Consider the following 17,322-nt stretch of genomic DNA (forward strand, 5'->3'; position numbering starts at 1 on the left):
AGTCTCTTTACTCGTTCCGTAATACATCATCTCACAACTAACATATTAGTTGCAATGCTTGCAAGGCTTATGTGATGTTCATTACCGAGAGGGCCCAGAGATACCTCTCCGACAATCGGAGTGACAAATCCTAATCTCGAAATACGCCAACCCAACATCTACCTTTGGAGACACCTGTAATGCTCCTTTATAATCACCCAGTTACGTTGTGACGTTTGGTAGCACCCAAAGTGTTCCTCCGGCAAACGGGAGTTGCATAATCTCATAGTCATAGGAACATGTATAAGTCATGAAGAAAGCAATAGCAACATACTAAACGATCGAGTGCTAAGCTAATGGAATGGGTCATGTCAATCAGATCATTCAACTAATGATGTGACCCCATTAATCAAATAACAACTCTTTGTCTATGGCTTGGAAACATAACCATCTTTGATTAACGAGCTAGTCAAGTAGAGGCATACTAGTGACACTCTGTTTGTCTATGTATTCACACATGTATTATGTTTCCGGTTAATACAATTCTAGCATGAATAATAAACATTTATCATGATATAAGGAAATAAATAATAACTTTATTATTGCCTCTAGGGCATATTTCCTCCAGTCTCCCACTTGCACTAGAGTCAATAATCTAGATTACACGGTAATGATTCTAACACCCATGGAGCCTTGGTGCTGATCATGTTTTGCTTGTGGAAGAGGCTTAGTCAATGGGTCTGCAACATTCAGATCCGTATGTATCTTGCAAATCTCTATGTCTCCCACCTGGACTAGATCCCGGATGGAATTGAAGCGTCTCTTGATGTGCTTGGTTCTTTTGTGAAATCTGGATTCCTTTGCCAAGGCAATTGCACCAGTATTGTCACAAAAGATTTTCATTGGACCCGATGCACTAGGTATGACACCTAGATCGGATATGAACTCCTTCATCCAGACTCCTTCATTTGCTGCTTTCGAAGCAGCTATGTACTCCGCTTCACATGTAGATCCTGCTACGACGCTTTGTTTAGAACTGCACCAACTGACAGCTCCACCGTTTAATGTAAACACGTATCCGGTTTGCGATTTAGAATCGTCTGGATCAGTGTCAAAGCTTGCATCAACGTAACCTTTTATGATGAGCTCTTTGTCACCTCCATATACGAGAAACATATCCTTAGTCCTTTTCAGGTACTTCAGGATGTTCTTGACCGCTGTCCAGTGATCCACTCCTAGATTACTTTGGTACCTCCCTGCCAAACTTATAGCAAGGCACACATCAGGTCTGGTACACAACATTGCATACATGATAGAGCCTATGGCTGAAGCATAGGGAACATCTTTCATATTCTCTCTATCTTCTGCAGTGGTCGGGCATTGAGTCGTACTCAACTTCACACCTTGTAACACAGGCAAGAACCCTTTCTTTGCTTGATCCATTTTGAACTTTTTCAAAATCTTGTCAAGGTATGTGCTTTGTGAAAGTCCAATTAAGCGTCTTGATCTATCTCTATAGATCTTTATGCCTAATATGTAAGCAGCTTCACCGAGGTCTTTCATTGAAAAACTCTTATTCAAGTATCCCTTTATGCTATCCAGAAATTCTATATTATTTCCAATCAGTAATATGTCATCCACATATAATATCAGAAATGCAACAGAGCTCCCACTCACTTTCTTGTAAATACAGGCTTCTCCAAAAGTCTGTATAAAACCAAATGCTTTGATCACACTATCAAAGCGTTTATTCCAACTCCGAGAGGCTTGCACCAGTCCATAAATGGATCGCTGGAGCTTGCACACTTTGTTAGCTCCCTTTGGATCGACAAAACCTTCTGGTTGCATCATATACAACTCTTCTTCCAGAAATCCATTCAGGAATGCAGTTTTGACATCCATCTGCCAAATTTCATAATCATAAAATGCGGCAATTGCTAACATGATTCGGACAGACTTAAGCATCGCTACGGGTGAGAAGGTCTCATCGTAGTCAATCCCTTGAACTTGCCGAAAACCTTTTGCGACAAGTCGAGCTTTGTAGACAGTAATATTACCGTCAGCGTCAGTCTTCTTCTTGAAGATCCATTTATTCTCAATTGCTTGCCGATCATCGGGCAAGTCAACCAAAGTCCATACTTTGTTCTCATACATGGATCCCATCTCAGATTTCATGGCTTCAAGCCATTTTGCGGAATCTGGGCTCACCATCGCTTCTTCATAGTTCGTAGGTTCATCATGATCTAGTAGCATGACTTCCAGAACAGGATTACCGTACCACTCTGGCGCGGATCTCACTCTGGTTGATCTACGAGGTTCAGTAGTATCTTGATCTGAAGTTTCATGATCATCATCATTAGCTTCCTCACTAACTGGTGTAGGTGTCACTGAAACAGTTTTCTGTGATGTACTACTTTCCAATAAGGGAGCAGGTACAGTTACCTCGTCAAGTTCTACTTTCCTCCCACTCACTTCTTTCGAGAGAAACTCCTTCTCCAGAAAGTTTCTGAATTTAGCAACAAAAGTCCTGCCTTCGGATCTGTGATAGAAGGTGTATCCAATAGTTTCCTTTGGATATCCTATGAAGACACATTTCTCCGATTTGGGTTCGAGCTTATCAGGTTGAAGCTTTTTCACATAAGCATCGCAGCCCCAAACTTTCAGAAACGACAACTTTGGTTTCTTGCCAAACCATAGTTCATAAGGCGTCGTCTCAACGGATTTTGAAGGTGCCCTATTTAACGTGAATGCGGCCGTCTCTAGAGCGTATCCCCAAAACGATAGCGGTAAATCAGTAAGAGACATCATAGATCGCACCATATCCAGTAAAGTACGATTACGACGTTCAGACACACCATTACGCTGTGGTGTTCCGGGTGGCGTGAGTTGTGAAACTATTCCACAATTTTTCAAATGTACACCAAACTCGCAACTCAAATATTCTCCTCCACGATCAGATCGTAGAAACTTTATTTTCTTGTTACGATGATTTTCAACTTCACTCTGAAATTCTTTGAACTTTTCAAATGTCTCAGACTTATGTTTCATTAAGTAGACATACCCATATCTGCTTAAATCATCTGTGAAGGTGAGAAAATAACGATATCCGCCACGAGCCTCAATATTCATCGGACCACATACATCTGTGCGCATGATTTCCAACAAATCTGTTGCTCTCTCCATAGTACCGGAGAACGGTGTTTTAGTCATCTTGCCCATGAGGCACGGTTCGCAAGTACCAAGTGATTCATAATCAAGTGGTTCCAAAAGTCCATCAGTATGGAGTTTCTTCATGCGCTTTACACCGATATGACCTAAACGGCAGTGCCACAAATAAGTTGCACTATCATTATCAACTCTGCATCTTTTGGCTTCAACACTATGAATATGTGTATTACTACTATCGAGATTCAATAAGAATAGACCACTCTTCAAGGGTGCATGACCATAAAAGATATTACTCATATAAATAGAACAACCATTATTCTCTGATTTAAATGAATAACCGTCTCGCATTAAACAAGATCCAGATATAATGTTCATGCTCAACGCTGGCACCAAATAACAATTATTTAGGTCTAATACTAATCCCGAAGGTAGATGTAGAGGTAGCGTGCCGACCGCGATCACATCGACTTTGGAACCGTTTCCCACGCGCATCGTCACCTCGTCCTTAGCCAATCTTCGCTTAATCCGTAGTCCCTGTTTCGAGTTGCAAATATTAGCAACAGAACCAGTATCAAATACCCAGGTGCTACTGCGAGCATTAGTAAGGTACACATCAATAACATGTATATCACATATACCTTTGTTCACCTTGCCATCCTTCTTATCCGCCAAATACTTGGGGCAGTTCCGCTTCCAGTGACCAGTCTGCTTGCAGTAGAAGCACTCAGTTTCAGGCTTAGGTCCAGACTTGGGTTTCTTCTCTTGAGCAGCAACTTGCTTGCCGTTCTTCTTGAAGTTCCCCTTCTTCTTCCCTTTGCCCTTTTTCTTGAAACTAGTGGTCTTGTTGACCATCAACACTTGATGCTCCTTCTTGATTTCTACCTCCGCAGCTTTCAGCATTGCGAAGAGCTCGGGAATAGTCTTATTCATCCCTTGCATATTATAGTTCATCACGAAGCTCTTGTAGCTTGGTGGCAGTGATTGGAGAATTCTGTCAATGACGCAATCATCTGGAAGATTAACTCCCAATTGAATCAAGTGATTATTATACCCAGACATTTTGAGTATATGCTCACTGACAGAACTGTTCTCCTCCATCTTGCAGCTATAGAACTTATTGGAGACTTCATATCTCTCAATCCGGGCATTTGCTTGAAATATTAACTTCAACTCCTGGAACATCTCATATGCTCCATGACGTTCAAAACGTCGTTGAAGTCCCGATTCTAAGCCGTAAAGCATGGCACACTGAACTATCGAGTAGTCATCAGCTTTGCTCTGCCAGACGTTCATAACATCTGGTGTTGCTCCAGCAGCAGGCCTGGCACCCAGCGGTGCTTCCAGGACGTAATTCTTCTGTGCAGCAATGAGGATAATCCTCAAGTTACGGACCCAGTCCGTGTAATTGCTACCATCATCTTTCAACTTTGCTTTCTCAAGGAACGCATTAAAATTCAACGGAACAACAACACGAGCCATCTATCTACAATCAACATAAACAAGCAAGATACTATCAGGGACTAAGTTCATGATAAATTTAAGTTCAATTAATCATATTACTTAAGAACTCCCACTTAGATAGACATCCCTCTAATCTTCTAAGTGATCACGTGATCCAAATCAACTAAACCATGTCCGATCATCACGTGAGATGGAGTAGTTTCATTGGTGAACATCACTATGTTGATCATATCTACTATATGATTCACGCTCGACCTTTCGGTCTCCGTGTTCCGAGGCCATATCTGTATATGCTTGGCTCGTCAAGTATAACCTGAGTATTCCGCGTGTGCAACTGTTTTGCACCCGTTGTATTTGAACGTAGAGCCTATCACACCCGATCATCACGTGGTGTCTCAGCACGAAGAACTTTCGCAACGGTGCATACTCAGGGAGAACACTTCTTGATAATTTAGTGAGAGATCATCTTATAATGCTACCGTCAATCAAAGCAAGATAAGATGCATAAAAGATAAACATCACATGCAATCAATATAAGTGATATGATATGGCCATCATCATCTTGTGCTTGTGATCTCCATCTCCGAAGCACCGTCGTGATCACCATCGTCACCGGCGCGACACCTTGATCTCCATCGTAGCATCGTTGTCGTCTCGCCAATCTTATGCTTCCACGACTATCGCTACCGCTTAGTGATAAAGTAAAGCATTACATCGCGATTGCATTGCATACAATAAAGCGACAACCATATGGCTCCTGCCAGTTGCCGATAACTCGGTTACAAAACATGATCATCTCATACAATAAAATTTAGCATCATGTCTTGACCATATCACATCACAACATGCCCTGCAAAAACAAGTTAGACGTCCTCTACTTTGTTGTTGCAAGTTTTACGTGGCTGCTACGGGCTTAAGTAAGAACCAATCTCACCTACGCATCAAAACCACAACGATAGTTTGTCAAGTTGATGCCGTTTTAACCTTCGCAAGGACCGGGCGTAGCCACACTCGGTTCAACTAAAGATGGAGAGACTGTCGCCCGCAAGCCACCTATGTGCAAAGCACGTCGGGAGAACCGGTCTCGCGTAAGCGTACGCGTAATGTCGGTCCGGGTCGTCTCGTCCAACAATGCCGCCGAACCAAAGTATGACATGCTGGTAGGCAGTATGACTTATATCGCCCACAACTCACTTGTGTTCTACTCGTGCAAATAACATCAAACCATAAAACCTAGGCTCGGATGCTACTGTTGGGGAACGTAGTAATTTCATAATTTTCCTACGCACACGCAAGATCATGGTGATGCATAGCAACGAGAGGGGAGAGTATGATCTACGTACCCTTGTAGATCGCAACGGAAGCTTTGACACAACATAGAGGAAGTAGTCGTACGTCTTCTTCCCGATCCAACCGATCCAAGCACCGTTACTCCGGCACCTCCGAGTTCTTGGCACACTTACAGCTCGATGACGCTCCCCGGGCTCCGATCCAGCAAAGCTTCGGGGATGAGTTCCGTCAGCACAACGGCGTGGAGATGATGATGATGTTCTACCGACGCAGGGCTTCGCCTAAGCACTACAACGATATGATCGAGGTGGAATATGGTGGCAGGGGGCACCGCACACGGCTAAGGAACGATCACGAGGATCAACTTGTGTGTTCTAGGGTGCCCCCTGCCTCCGTATATAAAGGAGCCAAGGGGAGGGGCAGCCGACCAAGGTGGGGCGCGCCAAGGGGGAGTCCTACTCCAACCGGGAGTAGGACTCCTAGTTGGACAAGGAGAGAGAGGGGGGAAAGAGGAGGAAGAGAGGAAGGAAAGGGGGGGCGCCGCCCCCCTTCCCTTGTCCTATTCGGACTAGGAAGGGGAGGGGCGCGCGGCCACCTCTTGCCTCCTTCTCTCTTCTCCCTCAAGGCCCATGTAGGCCCAATAAACCCCCTGGTACTCCGGTAAAATGCCGATTTCACCCGAAACGATTTCGATGTCCAAATATAGGCTTCCAATATATCAATCTTTATGTCTCGACCATTTCAAGACTCCTCGTCATGTCCGTGATCACATCCGGGACTCCGAACTAACTTCGGTACATCAAAATGCATAAACTCATAATAACTGTCATCGTAACGTTAAGCGTGCGGACCCTACGGTTCGAGAACAATGCAGACATGACTGAGACAAATCTCCGGTCAATAACCAATAGCAGGATCTGGATGCCCATATTGGCTCCTACATATTCTACGAAGATCTTTATCGGTCAGACCGCATAACAACATACGTTGTTCCCTTTGTCATCGGTATGTTACTTGTCCGAGATTCGATCGTCGGTATCCAATACCTAGTTCAATCTCGTTACCAGCAAGTCTCTTTACTCGTTCCGTAATACATCATCTCACAACTAACATATTAGTTGCAATGCTTGCAAGGCTTATGTGATGTGCATTACCGAGAGGGCCCAGAGATACCTCTCCGACAATCGGAGTGACAAATCCTAATCTCGAAATACGCCAACCCAACATCTACCTTTGGAGACACCTGTAATGCTCCTTTATAATCACCCAGTTACATTGTGACGTTTGGTAGCACCCAAAGTGTTCCTCCGGCAAACGGGAGTTGCATAATCTCATAGTCATAGGAACATGTATAAGTCATGAAGAAAGCAATAGCAACATACTAAACGATCGGGTGCTAAGCTAATGGAATGGGTCATGTCAATCAGATCATTCAACTAATGATGTGATCCCATTAATCAAATAACAACTCTTTGTCTATGGCTAGGAAACATAACCATCTTTGATTAACGAGCTAGTCAAGTAGAGGCATACTAGTGACACTCTGTTTGTCTATGTATTCACACATGTATTATGTTTCCGGTTAATACAATTCTAGCATGAATAATAAACATTTATCATGATATAAGGAAATAAATAATAACTTTATTATTGCCTCTAGGGCATATTTCCTTCAGCGTGTACCTCCTACTGGATTGATACCTTGGTTCTCAAACTGAGGGAAATACTTATCTCTACTTTGCCGCATCACCCTTTCCTCTTCAAGGGAAAAACCAACGCAAGCTCAAGAAGTAGCACATACTGCAAAAGAATGAAACACAAATAAATGAAACATAGAATTCTAAATCTTTGCAAAAAACATAGAAAAATAACAAAACTAGAACTAAGTATGCAACACCACACTTTTTACCAACAGTTTCAACCCAAAAAATTGTTAAACTTACTGCACGCCTCGAACACCACCAATCCAGCACCACAGTGAATTGATATGGAGAATCATCACCAGGGGGAGGGCCACTTAGCCTGCCACAAGAAATAATAGTTGCAAAGAACATAAAAACATATATTACAAAAAAATAATTCAATAAACATGTTGTATGATCAATTTGAAAGCTATCATTTGATAGAGTTGAAAGACTCAACCATATTTACCCCATAAAACTCCCTATCTCGGGAATAGAATGGGAAACTCAAAGTAAAAAAGTGAATTTAAGGAGGGGACAAACTAACTACAACCCACGGCGGTAAGGAAGTGAGGAACCAACGGAGAAGACGATTGACCGAGAGGAAATGGAGAAGGTGGCTGTCACTGGAAGAGCACCGAGGAGGAACAAAGGAAGAGGTGGCGCCGACGTGGGGGTATGAAGAAGGCTGGAGGAAACAAGCCCGACGGGGTAAGACAAGGGAGGAAGACGGATGAAGGACTAGATGAAAAGGTAGAATAAGAAATCTAACAAGTTTAAGGACTAAAGTGGAAAGAGGAAAAACAGAAAATGAGAAAGCGAAAACCGGGAAACACTCGAGGTCTCCTCTCCTTACATCATGTGTTGAACATAGAGCGCGACATAAAAGTCTATCGTCTCATCACGACGCGATACTTGTTGCGTTGGGGCGCTACCCCGAGTGACCTCCGTGGGGGGTCCTCCTTAACTAGTGATTTTGATGATTTGGGTAGTTACGTTCCTATGAGCCAGCCCATGTAGGCTCTTTTTTCAGACCAGTTTTGGGAACCTTCCAGAAGCTTCCAGCCAATTTATTTCACCCACCTTTGCTTTATTTCACCCAATATTTACTTTTTCTCTTTTAAGATATTTTTTTGAATTTGTGAAGTTTATTAAATTTGTGGACTTTTTTCAAAATTTGTGACTTTTTTGTTTCAAATTCACGAACTTCTGCAAATTCCTGAACATATTTATGAATACATGAACTTTTTCAAATTCAAAAACCTTTTCAAGTTCGTAAATATTTTCTCAAATTCGTCACTTTTTCAATTTTCACGAAATATTTTCAAATTCCTAAATTTGTTTCAATTATACAAAAAAATCGAGTTCATGAACATTTTTTTAGGATTGGTGAAGTATTGTTTTTTTCAAATTCGTGAACTTTTTACCAGTTTGTGAACATTTTTTTCAAGCTCCGAACTTTTTCAATTCTGTCCACTTTTTTTCAAACTTGCCAACATTTAAAAAATCATAATTTTTTTCTAAAAGTCAAGGGCTAGTTAACGGTCAACCGATCAATTGTCCACTGGTCAAACCAGGCGGGCGAGCGAGTGACCTAGCATAGCTGGATCGGCCAACACGCACGCTGGACTGTGAGTTAACGGTGCTAGCGCCCAAGCCTTCAATAGTAGCTCTCATGATATGTACTGTATCACTTAACGCGATATGTATGGAGCAATCGTTCATGTCGCTAGAGTCGGGTGAGCCAGCCCATTCATTACTTTGGATCGCTAGCTTCGTCCATTCCTGTTGTTTTTCTCCACTCCATAAAAAAACTGAACCAATGTTCAGAAATTGTTTGGAACTTTGAAAACTGCTCATGAATTCAAAAAGGTTCATGAATTCAAAAAGGTTCATGAATTTTAAAAATTCATGATTTTTTTCATAAATTAGAAGTATCATGAATTCAAAAAATATTCATGAATTTTAAAAAGACCATCAATTCAAAAATTGTTAACGGATTCGAAAAATGGTTTGCAAATTTAGAAAATGCTCATGAATTTGCAAATTGTTCATGAAATTAAAAAATTCTTCACGGTTTGTGAATTAAAAATATTCACGGTTTTGAAAAATGTTTGTGAATTAAAAATATGTTCATGGATCTTAAAAATATTCACGGTTTTGAAAATTATATATGTCTTCAAAAACTGTTCATGACTTAAAATATGTTGACGCATTTCAAAATTGATCATAAATTAAAAAACGTCTACTAATTTTAAAAATGTTCACGACGTTGAAAAATGTTCATGAATTAAATAAAGGTCACAAATTTGGAAATTCTTAATGTCCTTAAGAAATCAAAGGAGAAAATAAAATAGATTATAAAAAGAAACAAAAAAGGGATAAAGAGAGAAGGGATGAAAAAAGAATATATTAAAAATAGAAAACCCTTGTTAATAAAAAAAGTGATGGAGAAAACCTTCTATTATCTTCCCAAAACCAGGTTGCTAAGTCCGTTGGGCGATTGTGGGAATGGGAGGATTCCAATTTTGGGGAAGGGGAGTGTGAATGCTATTTATCACATTAAGCGATCGCGCCAGGATGTCTCGTCAAGGTTGTAGACTAGTTGGGCCGGCCAATTTTCGCGCAATGTCCGAACGGAAATTTGAATGGGAAATAAGGAGAAGAGGGGATCGATCTCTAGTCGCTATGGAGAGAGCTCGCGACGCAAGCCACTGTGCCAATACCTCTCCACGCGATAAGACTAGTCACAAGGGGTAGTAACATAGACTAGTACATGCATATGTTACCGGTCTATGTTACTACCTCTATAGTGGTGAGTAACATATGTGTGGTAACATGCAACATTTCATTTATTATGCTATAGACTCATCTTGCCATGATATGTGTGATGTTACTTATATTATTAGTAACTAGCTACGTTACCACTTCCCTATCTTTCTCCATTTATTGTTTGCCACATCACCTATTTTATCTAGATATGTGTGATATTACTATATATGTTACTCCCATTGTGGGTAGTCTAAATTGGTGGTGCGCTTTCTACTTGAGGCAAACAAAGTCGGTCTTCCATTGCTTTTACGGTTTTTTTCTATTTTTTCTTTCTATTTTGATAGGATTTTCTTCGATTTTATTTGGTTTCTTTTTCTTCTCCAGTTTTTGTTTGGTTTTCTTTGTTTCTTCTCCATTTTTGTTTGTTTTTTTTTCTTCTTCACTTTTTGTTTTTAAAATTATGTTTGATTTCGTTTTCACTCTACATTTTCGTATATGTCAAGAAAGTCTTTTAATAAATGATAAACATTTTTTGTACACATGTTCCACATTGTCCTAACGCTTTTTCAATATTTTTCAAATACTTATTTAAACAAATTCTTGTTCATATTTTTAATACTTATTTCAACATTTTCTAAATACTTGTTCACCATTTCTTAATACGCATTTCAACATTTTTCAAATACTTGCTCAACATTTTAAATCATTGTCGAGGAAATCGTTAACTGGTAACTGCTCGGTTGGCTAGCGAGTAGGGGATTAATAGGCTAATCGGCAAGTTAATCGTCCATTTAATCAATTAATCAAACGATTTATCAGTTTATCGGCTACTCGGTGACCCTATGAGTAGGGATTAATCGGCAAGTTAACTGGTTAATCGGGTGAATTGTTGAACAGGGTTTTAAATACTTATTCAACATTTTTATATACTCATTCAACATTTTTCATACACTCATTCAACATTTTTTAATAATTATTCGACATTTTTCAAACACTTGTTCAATATTTTTATTACTCATTCAACAATTTTCAAATATCAGCTCATCATTTTTCAAATTCTTGTTCAATATTTTTTTAGTACTTATTCAACATTTTTTAGATACTTGTTCAACATTTTTCAAATGTGTTTTGAAGAGTTTATTCATAATGTGTGTGTGTGTGTGTGTGTGTGTGTGTGTGTGTGTGTGTGTGTGGACAATATGTTAAAAATATAAAGAAAACTGTTAAAATAAAGCAAAAAAATAAGAACGTAAAACATAAAATAAAAAACTCCAGGTGGCTGGCGTCCCGCGCGGCTGGGCCGGCCCATCCGGGCTTCCCCGACGCGAGAGCTACACCTGGCTCGCTTAAAGCGAGAAACAGGGAAAAATCCTATGCGCCGCTCAATGCATCATTGTCGACAGAACTCACAGGCATACCCCGCATCGCTGGCAGTGGGCCGGCCCTTATACGAGCGTAGCTAGCCGGTTTTGGGAACCTTCTAGAAGGTTACCTGAACCGTTTTTTTCCTTTTTGACCGCTTTTTCTGTTTCTTCTATGGTTTTTTTCGTCTTTCTTTTTTCCGTTTTTATATTTCTTTTTCTTCTTTCTTTTCCTTTTTCCTGTTTTCTGTCTGTTTTTTTATTTTTTTCGTTTCTTTTGAAAGTTGTTCGGAAAGTTCAAAATTTGTTCGTGTCCAAAAGTTCAAAATTCCGAAAAATATTCGTGTTTTAAAAAATCGTTAATAAAATCAAAAAAGTACGCATTTTTCAAAAATTGTTTGGGCATTTGAGAAAATGTTATTGTTTTACAAAAGTTGTTTGGAATGCTTTTGTTCAACTTTTCTACTATTTTTGATAAATGTTCCCATTTTAAAAAAATGTTCTTGTTTTCATTTTTTGGTAGTTTCAAAAAATGTTCCCATTTAAAAAAATGTTCACAAATTTTGTAAAATCTCTGCAAATTTTGTCCAGGAATTTCAATATATCTTCACGTTTCAAATTTTTGTTTTGAAATTTGAAAAAATGTTCTCGTTTCAAAAAACTGTTAAATAGTTTCAAGAAATGTTCTTGTTTTTTAAATTTTGTTCAAAAATTTAGAAAGTGTTTGCGTTTCACAGAACATTCCATTTCTTGAAAAAAATGCCTTCGAAATTCCTGCGCAGCATGTCTGGTTCTTTAGGTCTGATGCTACTCTTTAATCAACTACACCTACTAGCTCAGCTGGTAGAAAATCGTCAGGTATGGCGGTGCGTCATGTGTTCGACTCCCCACAACCGCATATACATATGTTTAGCCTCAGTCCGTGTTCGATTTCGGTTTTCTGTCTTCATGGCCCAGTCGAAGCCCCGTCGGGTTTCAAAAACTTTCCAAAATATTTAAAATGCAAATTTCATAAAAGTTCATGGTACCAAAAAATGTCTCTGAATTCGAATAATGTTCACGAGTTTGAAAACAATGTTGATGGTTTTAAAATATGTTCGAATTTGGATATTGATGAACATTTTTTGAATTGATGAACAAATTCTCAATTCAAGAACATTTTCCAAAAAAATCGGATGAATTTTCAAAAAATGGGTGACATTTTTTTTAATTTGATGAACATTTTAAAAAATTACGGTGAACAAATTTTGAATATGATCAACATTTTTTGAACCCGATGAACAAATTCTCAATTCAAGAACATTTTCTGAAAAAATCGGATGATTTTTTTTTGAAATTGATGAACATTTAAAAAAATTACGGTGAACAAATTTTAATAAGATGAACACTTTTTTAACTTCATGAACAAATTCACAAATCAAGAACACTTTTTTGAAAACCGGATGAACTTTTGGAAAACTGGATGAACATTCTTTTGAACTTCATGAACAAATTCACTAATCAAGAACACTTTTTTGAAAACTGGATGAACTTTTGGAAAACTGGATGAACATTTTTTGCATTTTATGAACAAAATTTGAATTAGATGAACATTTTTGAATTCGGTGAACAAAAAATGTTCATTTTTTCAAAAACTCACAAAAAAAGAAAAAAGAAAAACAAAGGATAAAAAAGGAGATGAAGAAGAAATTTAAAAAGCGAAAAAGGAAAAGAAAATAGAAAAAAACTGGGGGACCTCGCGCCCCACAGGAGCCGCCCCTTTACTACTACAGCAGTCGTGCCTGGGCCTGGGGAACGACATGCGGGCTGGCACACCACGGCCTGTAAGCACATTTATCCCAGGCTGTGACGTGTCGTTCTGGTTGTGATGGAGGCCCAACCCATACACTACAAGGTTGAAGCCCACGATTTTACTTTCATCGGGTTGTTGTTGTTCTTCCTCTCTCTCTCCTTCGTGGTGTCGTCGCCTCTCATCCAAAGCTTTAGCGAGGGAAGGGATTCAGGCCGTGATGGTGGGGAAAGGAGGCGAGGCCGCGGCGTCGGCGCAGCACAAGGAGGAGCACGAGGAGGACGGCGACATGGTTGGAGTGGTGAAGCTGATCAGCGCCGAGGGTTTCGAGTTCGTCATCGACAAGAAGGCAGCCATGGTCTCCAACACCCTCCGGAACATGCTCACCTCACCTGGTATCCTTCCTACCCTCTGGTCCATCCGTCCATCAATCGATCAATCGATCGGTATTACTGACTAATCGAATTGAAATCGATGAGCGTTAAGGTGGCTTCGCGGAGACGCGCGAAGGCGAGGTGAGGTTCCCTGAGATCAGCACCGCGATCCTAGAGAAGATCTGCCAGTACTTCTACTGGTCGCTCCACTACGCCAGGTAAATCCCTTACTTCAGACTCGCCTTCCCCCCTCTGTACGTCCAGATTATCAATCAAATAAGCTTAATTTTTGTTTGTGGGGATAAATTTGCTTAACTGCTCACCCCAATTAGATAACTCTGTCCGTGCAAGCAAGGCCGTGAAACAATCAGATTTAGGTGCCTGTGGCTTGCACTTGTTTTGCCCTGCCAACCATCGTCCTGTTTTATTTGTTTATTTATCGATTGCTTGAACTAAGATCCATCACAGAGTGCTCTTACAAAATCTTGCCAACAATCATACAGCCTGCCTGGCTCCCATTCATGTATGTTGCAGGTTTCTTTTGTTAAAATGTTTCGTGTAAATGTCCAGAACTCCAGAATAAAGTGTGATGACCTAGAAAGCATATCTGTGTCTTTAAGGGTACTTATTGTTTGCTCATTCGTTACTGTAAACGAACCAAATTAAATGCTTAGGGTATCTCTAACGGCAAATACGATGCCCCGTTTGTCGGGTAATCCAACGGTATCCCTCAATTGTCCGCCACTTTGTCCAATGGAGAGAGGAGAGAGAAGTGGGTTTGTTGTGGGGTCGGAGTGGTCCTATGCTGAGTTGGCGGTGTCTGCGGACATGTCCGGACTCCCCTACTTCGCCTCTCGATCTGGGGCCAGAATGGGGTATTTTGGACGTCCGGACAGAAGTAGGGGATACCGTTGGAGGGCTTTTTATCTCGAGACAGGCCAGTCCGGACATAAAGAGGGAATAATAGCTTTCTATGACTTCTTTTCAGAATTCTGAGAAAAAAATCTCTATATGATTCGTTTACAGAATATTTAGGAGCAGAACCAATTGAATGGTTCCCATGTATTCCCTCTCTTAACTTTTATTTATGGTTCATCAAACTTGTTCAGTGGTTAAACTTATGAAGCATGTGAAGTTTATACTCCATCATCCCAGTCAAATATTTCGTGCTTACAAATGGCACACTAGGTGTTTTGCTGTCCTTGCCCGATAATAAGCACTAGCAGGTTGGTGAAGCATAATCCTCGCTTGAGGGAGTGGAATACATCACACAACTTCAAAATAACAGATATCAGAATATTTACAATCCAGGCATTTACCTTGGACCATACTATATATCATGCACATGAGATGTCCATATACTTTCTTTTCTGTTGCACTCCTCATGCTATTATTTATCTTTCCTGTTTTATTAGTGGGTACTGGTCATGCATACATCTCAGGATTTCTGGTGTTATTTTTACTGCAAGCTAAATTATGACTTCTTGGATTATTTTGTCATTTGTGGGGGCAAAGCAAGAATTTAACTGTGTGTAAGATGATGTTTCCTATGCTTACTGCTTTTGTGAACAACTTCTCCATTCACATGCCCATTTGAGTAAAAATCATTTTTTGTTCTGGAACAAGGTCACATGCTCCGTCTCATTTGTGTGAAGTCACCTCTTATACACTGGTACAACAATAATGACACGCCAACAACACATGCAGCTTTTGCATCAAGCTACAAATACCATATGGTTCCTACCACCTAGCTACTCTATTGTAGCTGTACCAAACCTTGACAATTTTCTTAACCGAGGTGTTCATGAAATGATATAACTCAATAAATGTGCAATGTAACCTTAAATGTTTTCTTCCTTAGGTTTTGATAGGTGCTCTTAACTTTTAATCCATAATTTGTCAGGGTAAATTCAGTTGTCTTAAGTTTTTCGTCTGATTATGAGGCACTTAAGTTTTATTTTATTTTTACTACAGAGGTTGCCTAGAATTGTATGCTGACTATCGTTCACAAGCTGTATTGTTCTGAAGAATTCTGCCGAAAACTGGATAGTCTACCAGGGCCTGGGGGCAGGTTGTGCCATAGAGTTTTCGGTAGAGTAGGTTCTGTGCCGGGAAAAACGACATTCCTCAAAAATATCCAGCACTTACTCGTGTTTCCCAAGCTAGCAGTTGTTACTTGAGTTTAGTGAAAAAAAGGCGTGCTTAGGCACTAGGCGGCAATAGGATGCCTAGTGCTTAAGAATGCTAGCCGTGTGCTTAGGCGACGCAATTTAGCCTGGCAAAACAGACAATTAAGGCCTAGCACTTTTTTCCTCAGTTGGAGTAGAATGCCCGCCCCTTGCACTTGGTTCTCTGTTCAAATGAGATTTTGATGAAAACTCCATATTGGCATTTGGTGTGTAGAGGTGAAGAGATTTCCCCGTGATTAGAGGAGAATTTGGTGTGTTTTTCACATATATTGCGGATTCCACCTTGACTTTGGGTAGTTCCTTGCATAAAGAAACAGAAGCAGTGTACTGATAAGCCGTGTATTAAGTGGTGTGTTTGCATATCTCATCCGTTGCGTTTGTTTGACGACTCCATTGTTTTGTTTGTAGTGGGAAGGAGACGGCGGAGTTCCCGATCGAGCCAGAAATAACGCTGGAGCTGATGATGGCTGCAAACTACCTCGACACTTAGCCTGGAAAACTGCATGGTTGTTGACAAGATGAATCCATCGTCCACTTGGGTTCATTCAGTAGAAAATGCGATGTTCCACCATTGTGCTTGCCTTGTCTCACTACAGTATATGGGCTTAGTAAACTAAACTGCTAAGGTTGCGATGGATGTATCGCGCGGTTAGTAGCATGAATCTGTCGTTACTGGACTTAACAGCTTGGCCGGGATCAGATCTTGTTGTTGTGTCATATCAATCAAAACTGAGGCGCGACCAGATCTTATCAGCTGTATCATCTGTTGGACTGTGATCAGCTGGGCACATGTCGCTTGTTTCTACATCGCACACACAAAGATTCCACGCAAGTGATGCAACTGGATTCCATCGACTTGTCTAGACCATTAGCCAGCGCAGGACGTTGTGACCTGGGGCGGCTGCTACAACCCTTATCCAACGTTATTAATACTTGTTGCGTCTCATAGTGGTTCTTGCCGTCATGGGCATGACAGTGATCTTACCAGTTCTTCCTTCTGATAGTAGTTTTATCATCACACTTGATGTCGATGCCGCAACGCACAAAAACTGTTGTATGCACACATGATTAGAAATGTGATGTAGCCGCATTAGCATCACAAGAAAAGCCATCACACCGTGTTCCTCTCCTCCAACTAGTCATGAATCAATGCTTGTCATATTTTTGGATCAATCTAATCTAATGTCCAATGGATATGCTATAGGATGTACAAGTAGTCATCAATTAACGCTTCCCTTTCCAATACTGCCATCGTTT

General features: G+C 40.4%; 1 protein-coding gene across 1 annotated transcript; it reads left to right on the plus strand.

Moving 5' to 3' along the window:
• The first annotated feature begins 13,622 nt into the window (after nt 1-13,622).
• Nucleotides 13,623-16,824, plus strand: LOC123086309 (elongin-C). Its single transcript, XM_044508064.1, has 3 exons — nt 13,623-13,897; nt 13,989-14,094; nt 16,474-16,824. The coding sequence occupies exons 1-3, from the start codon at nt 13,723-13,725 to the stop codon at nt 16,553-16,555; spliced, it is 363 nt and encodes a 120-aa protein (XP_044363999.1). The 5' UTR covers nt 13,623-13,722; the 3' UTR covers nt 16,556-16,824.
• Nucleotides 16,825-17,322: the final 498 nt, after the last annotated feature.

This window comes from Triticum aestivum, chromosome 4A (assembly GCF_018294505.1).
Source record: "Triticum aestivum cultivar Chinese Spring chromosome 4A, IWGSC CS RefSeq v2.1, whole genome shotgun sequence".
NCBI classification, from domain to species: domain Eukaryota; kingdom Viridiplantae; phylum Streptophyta; class Magnoliopsida; order Poales; family Poaceae; genus Triticum; species Triticum aestivum.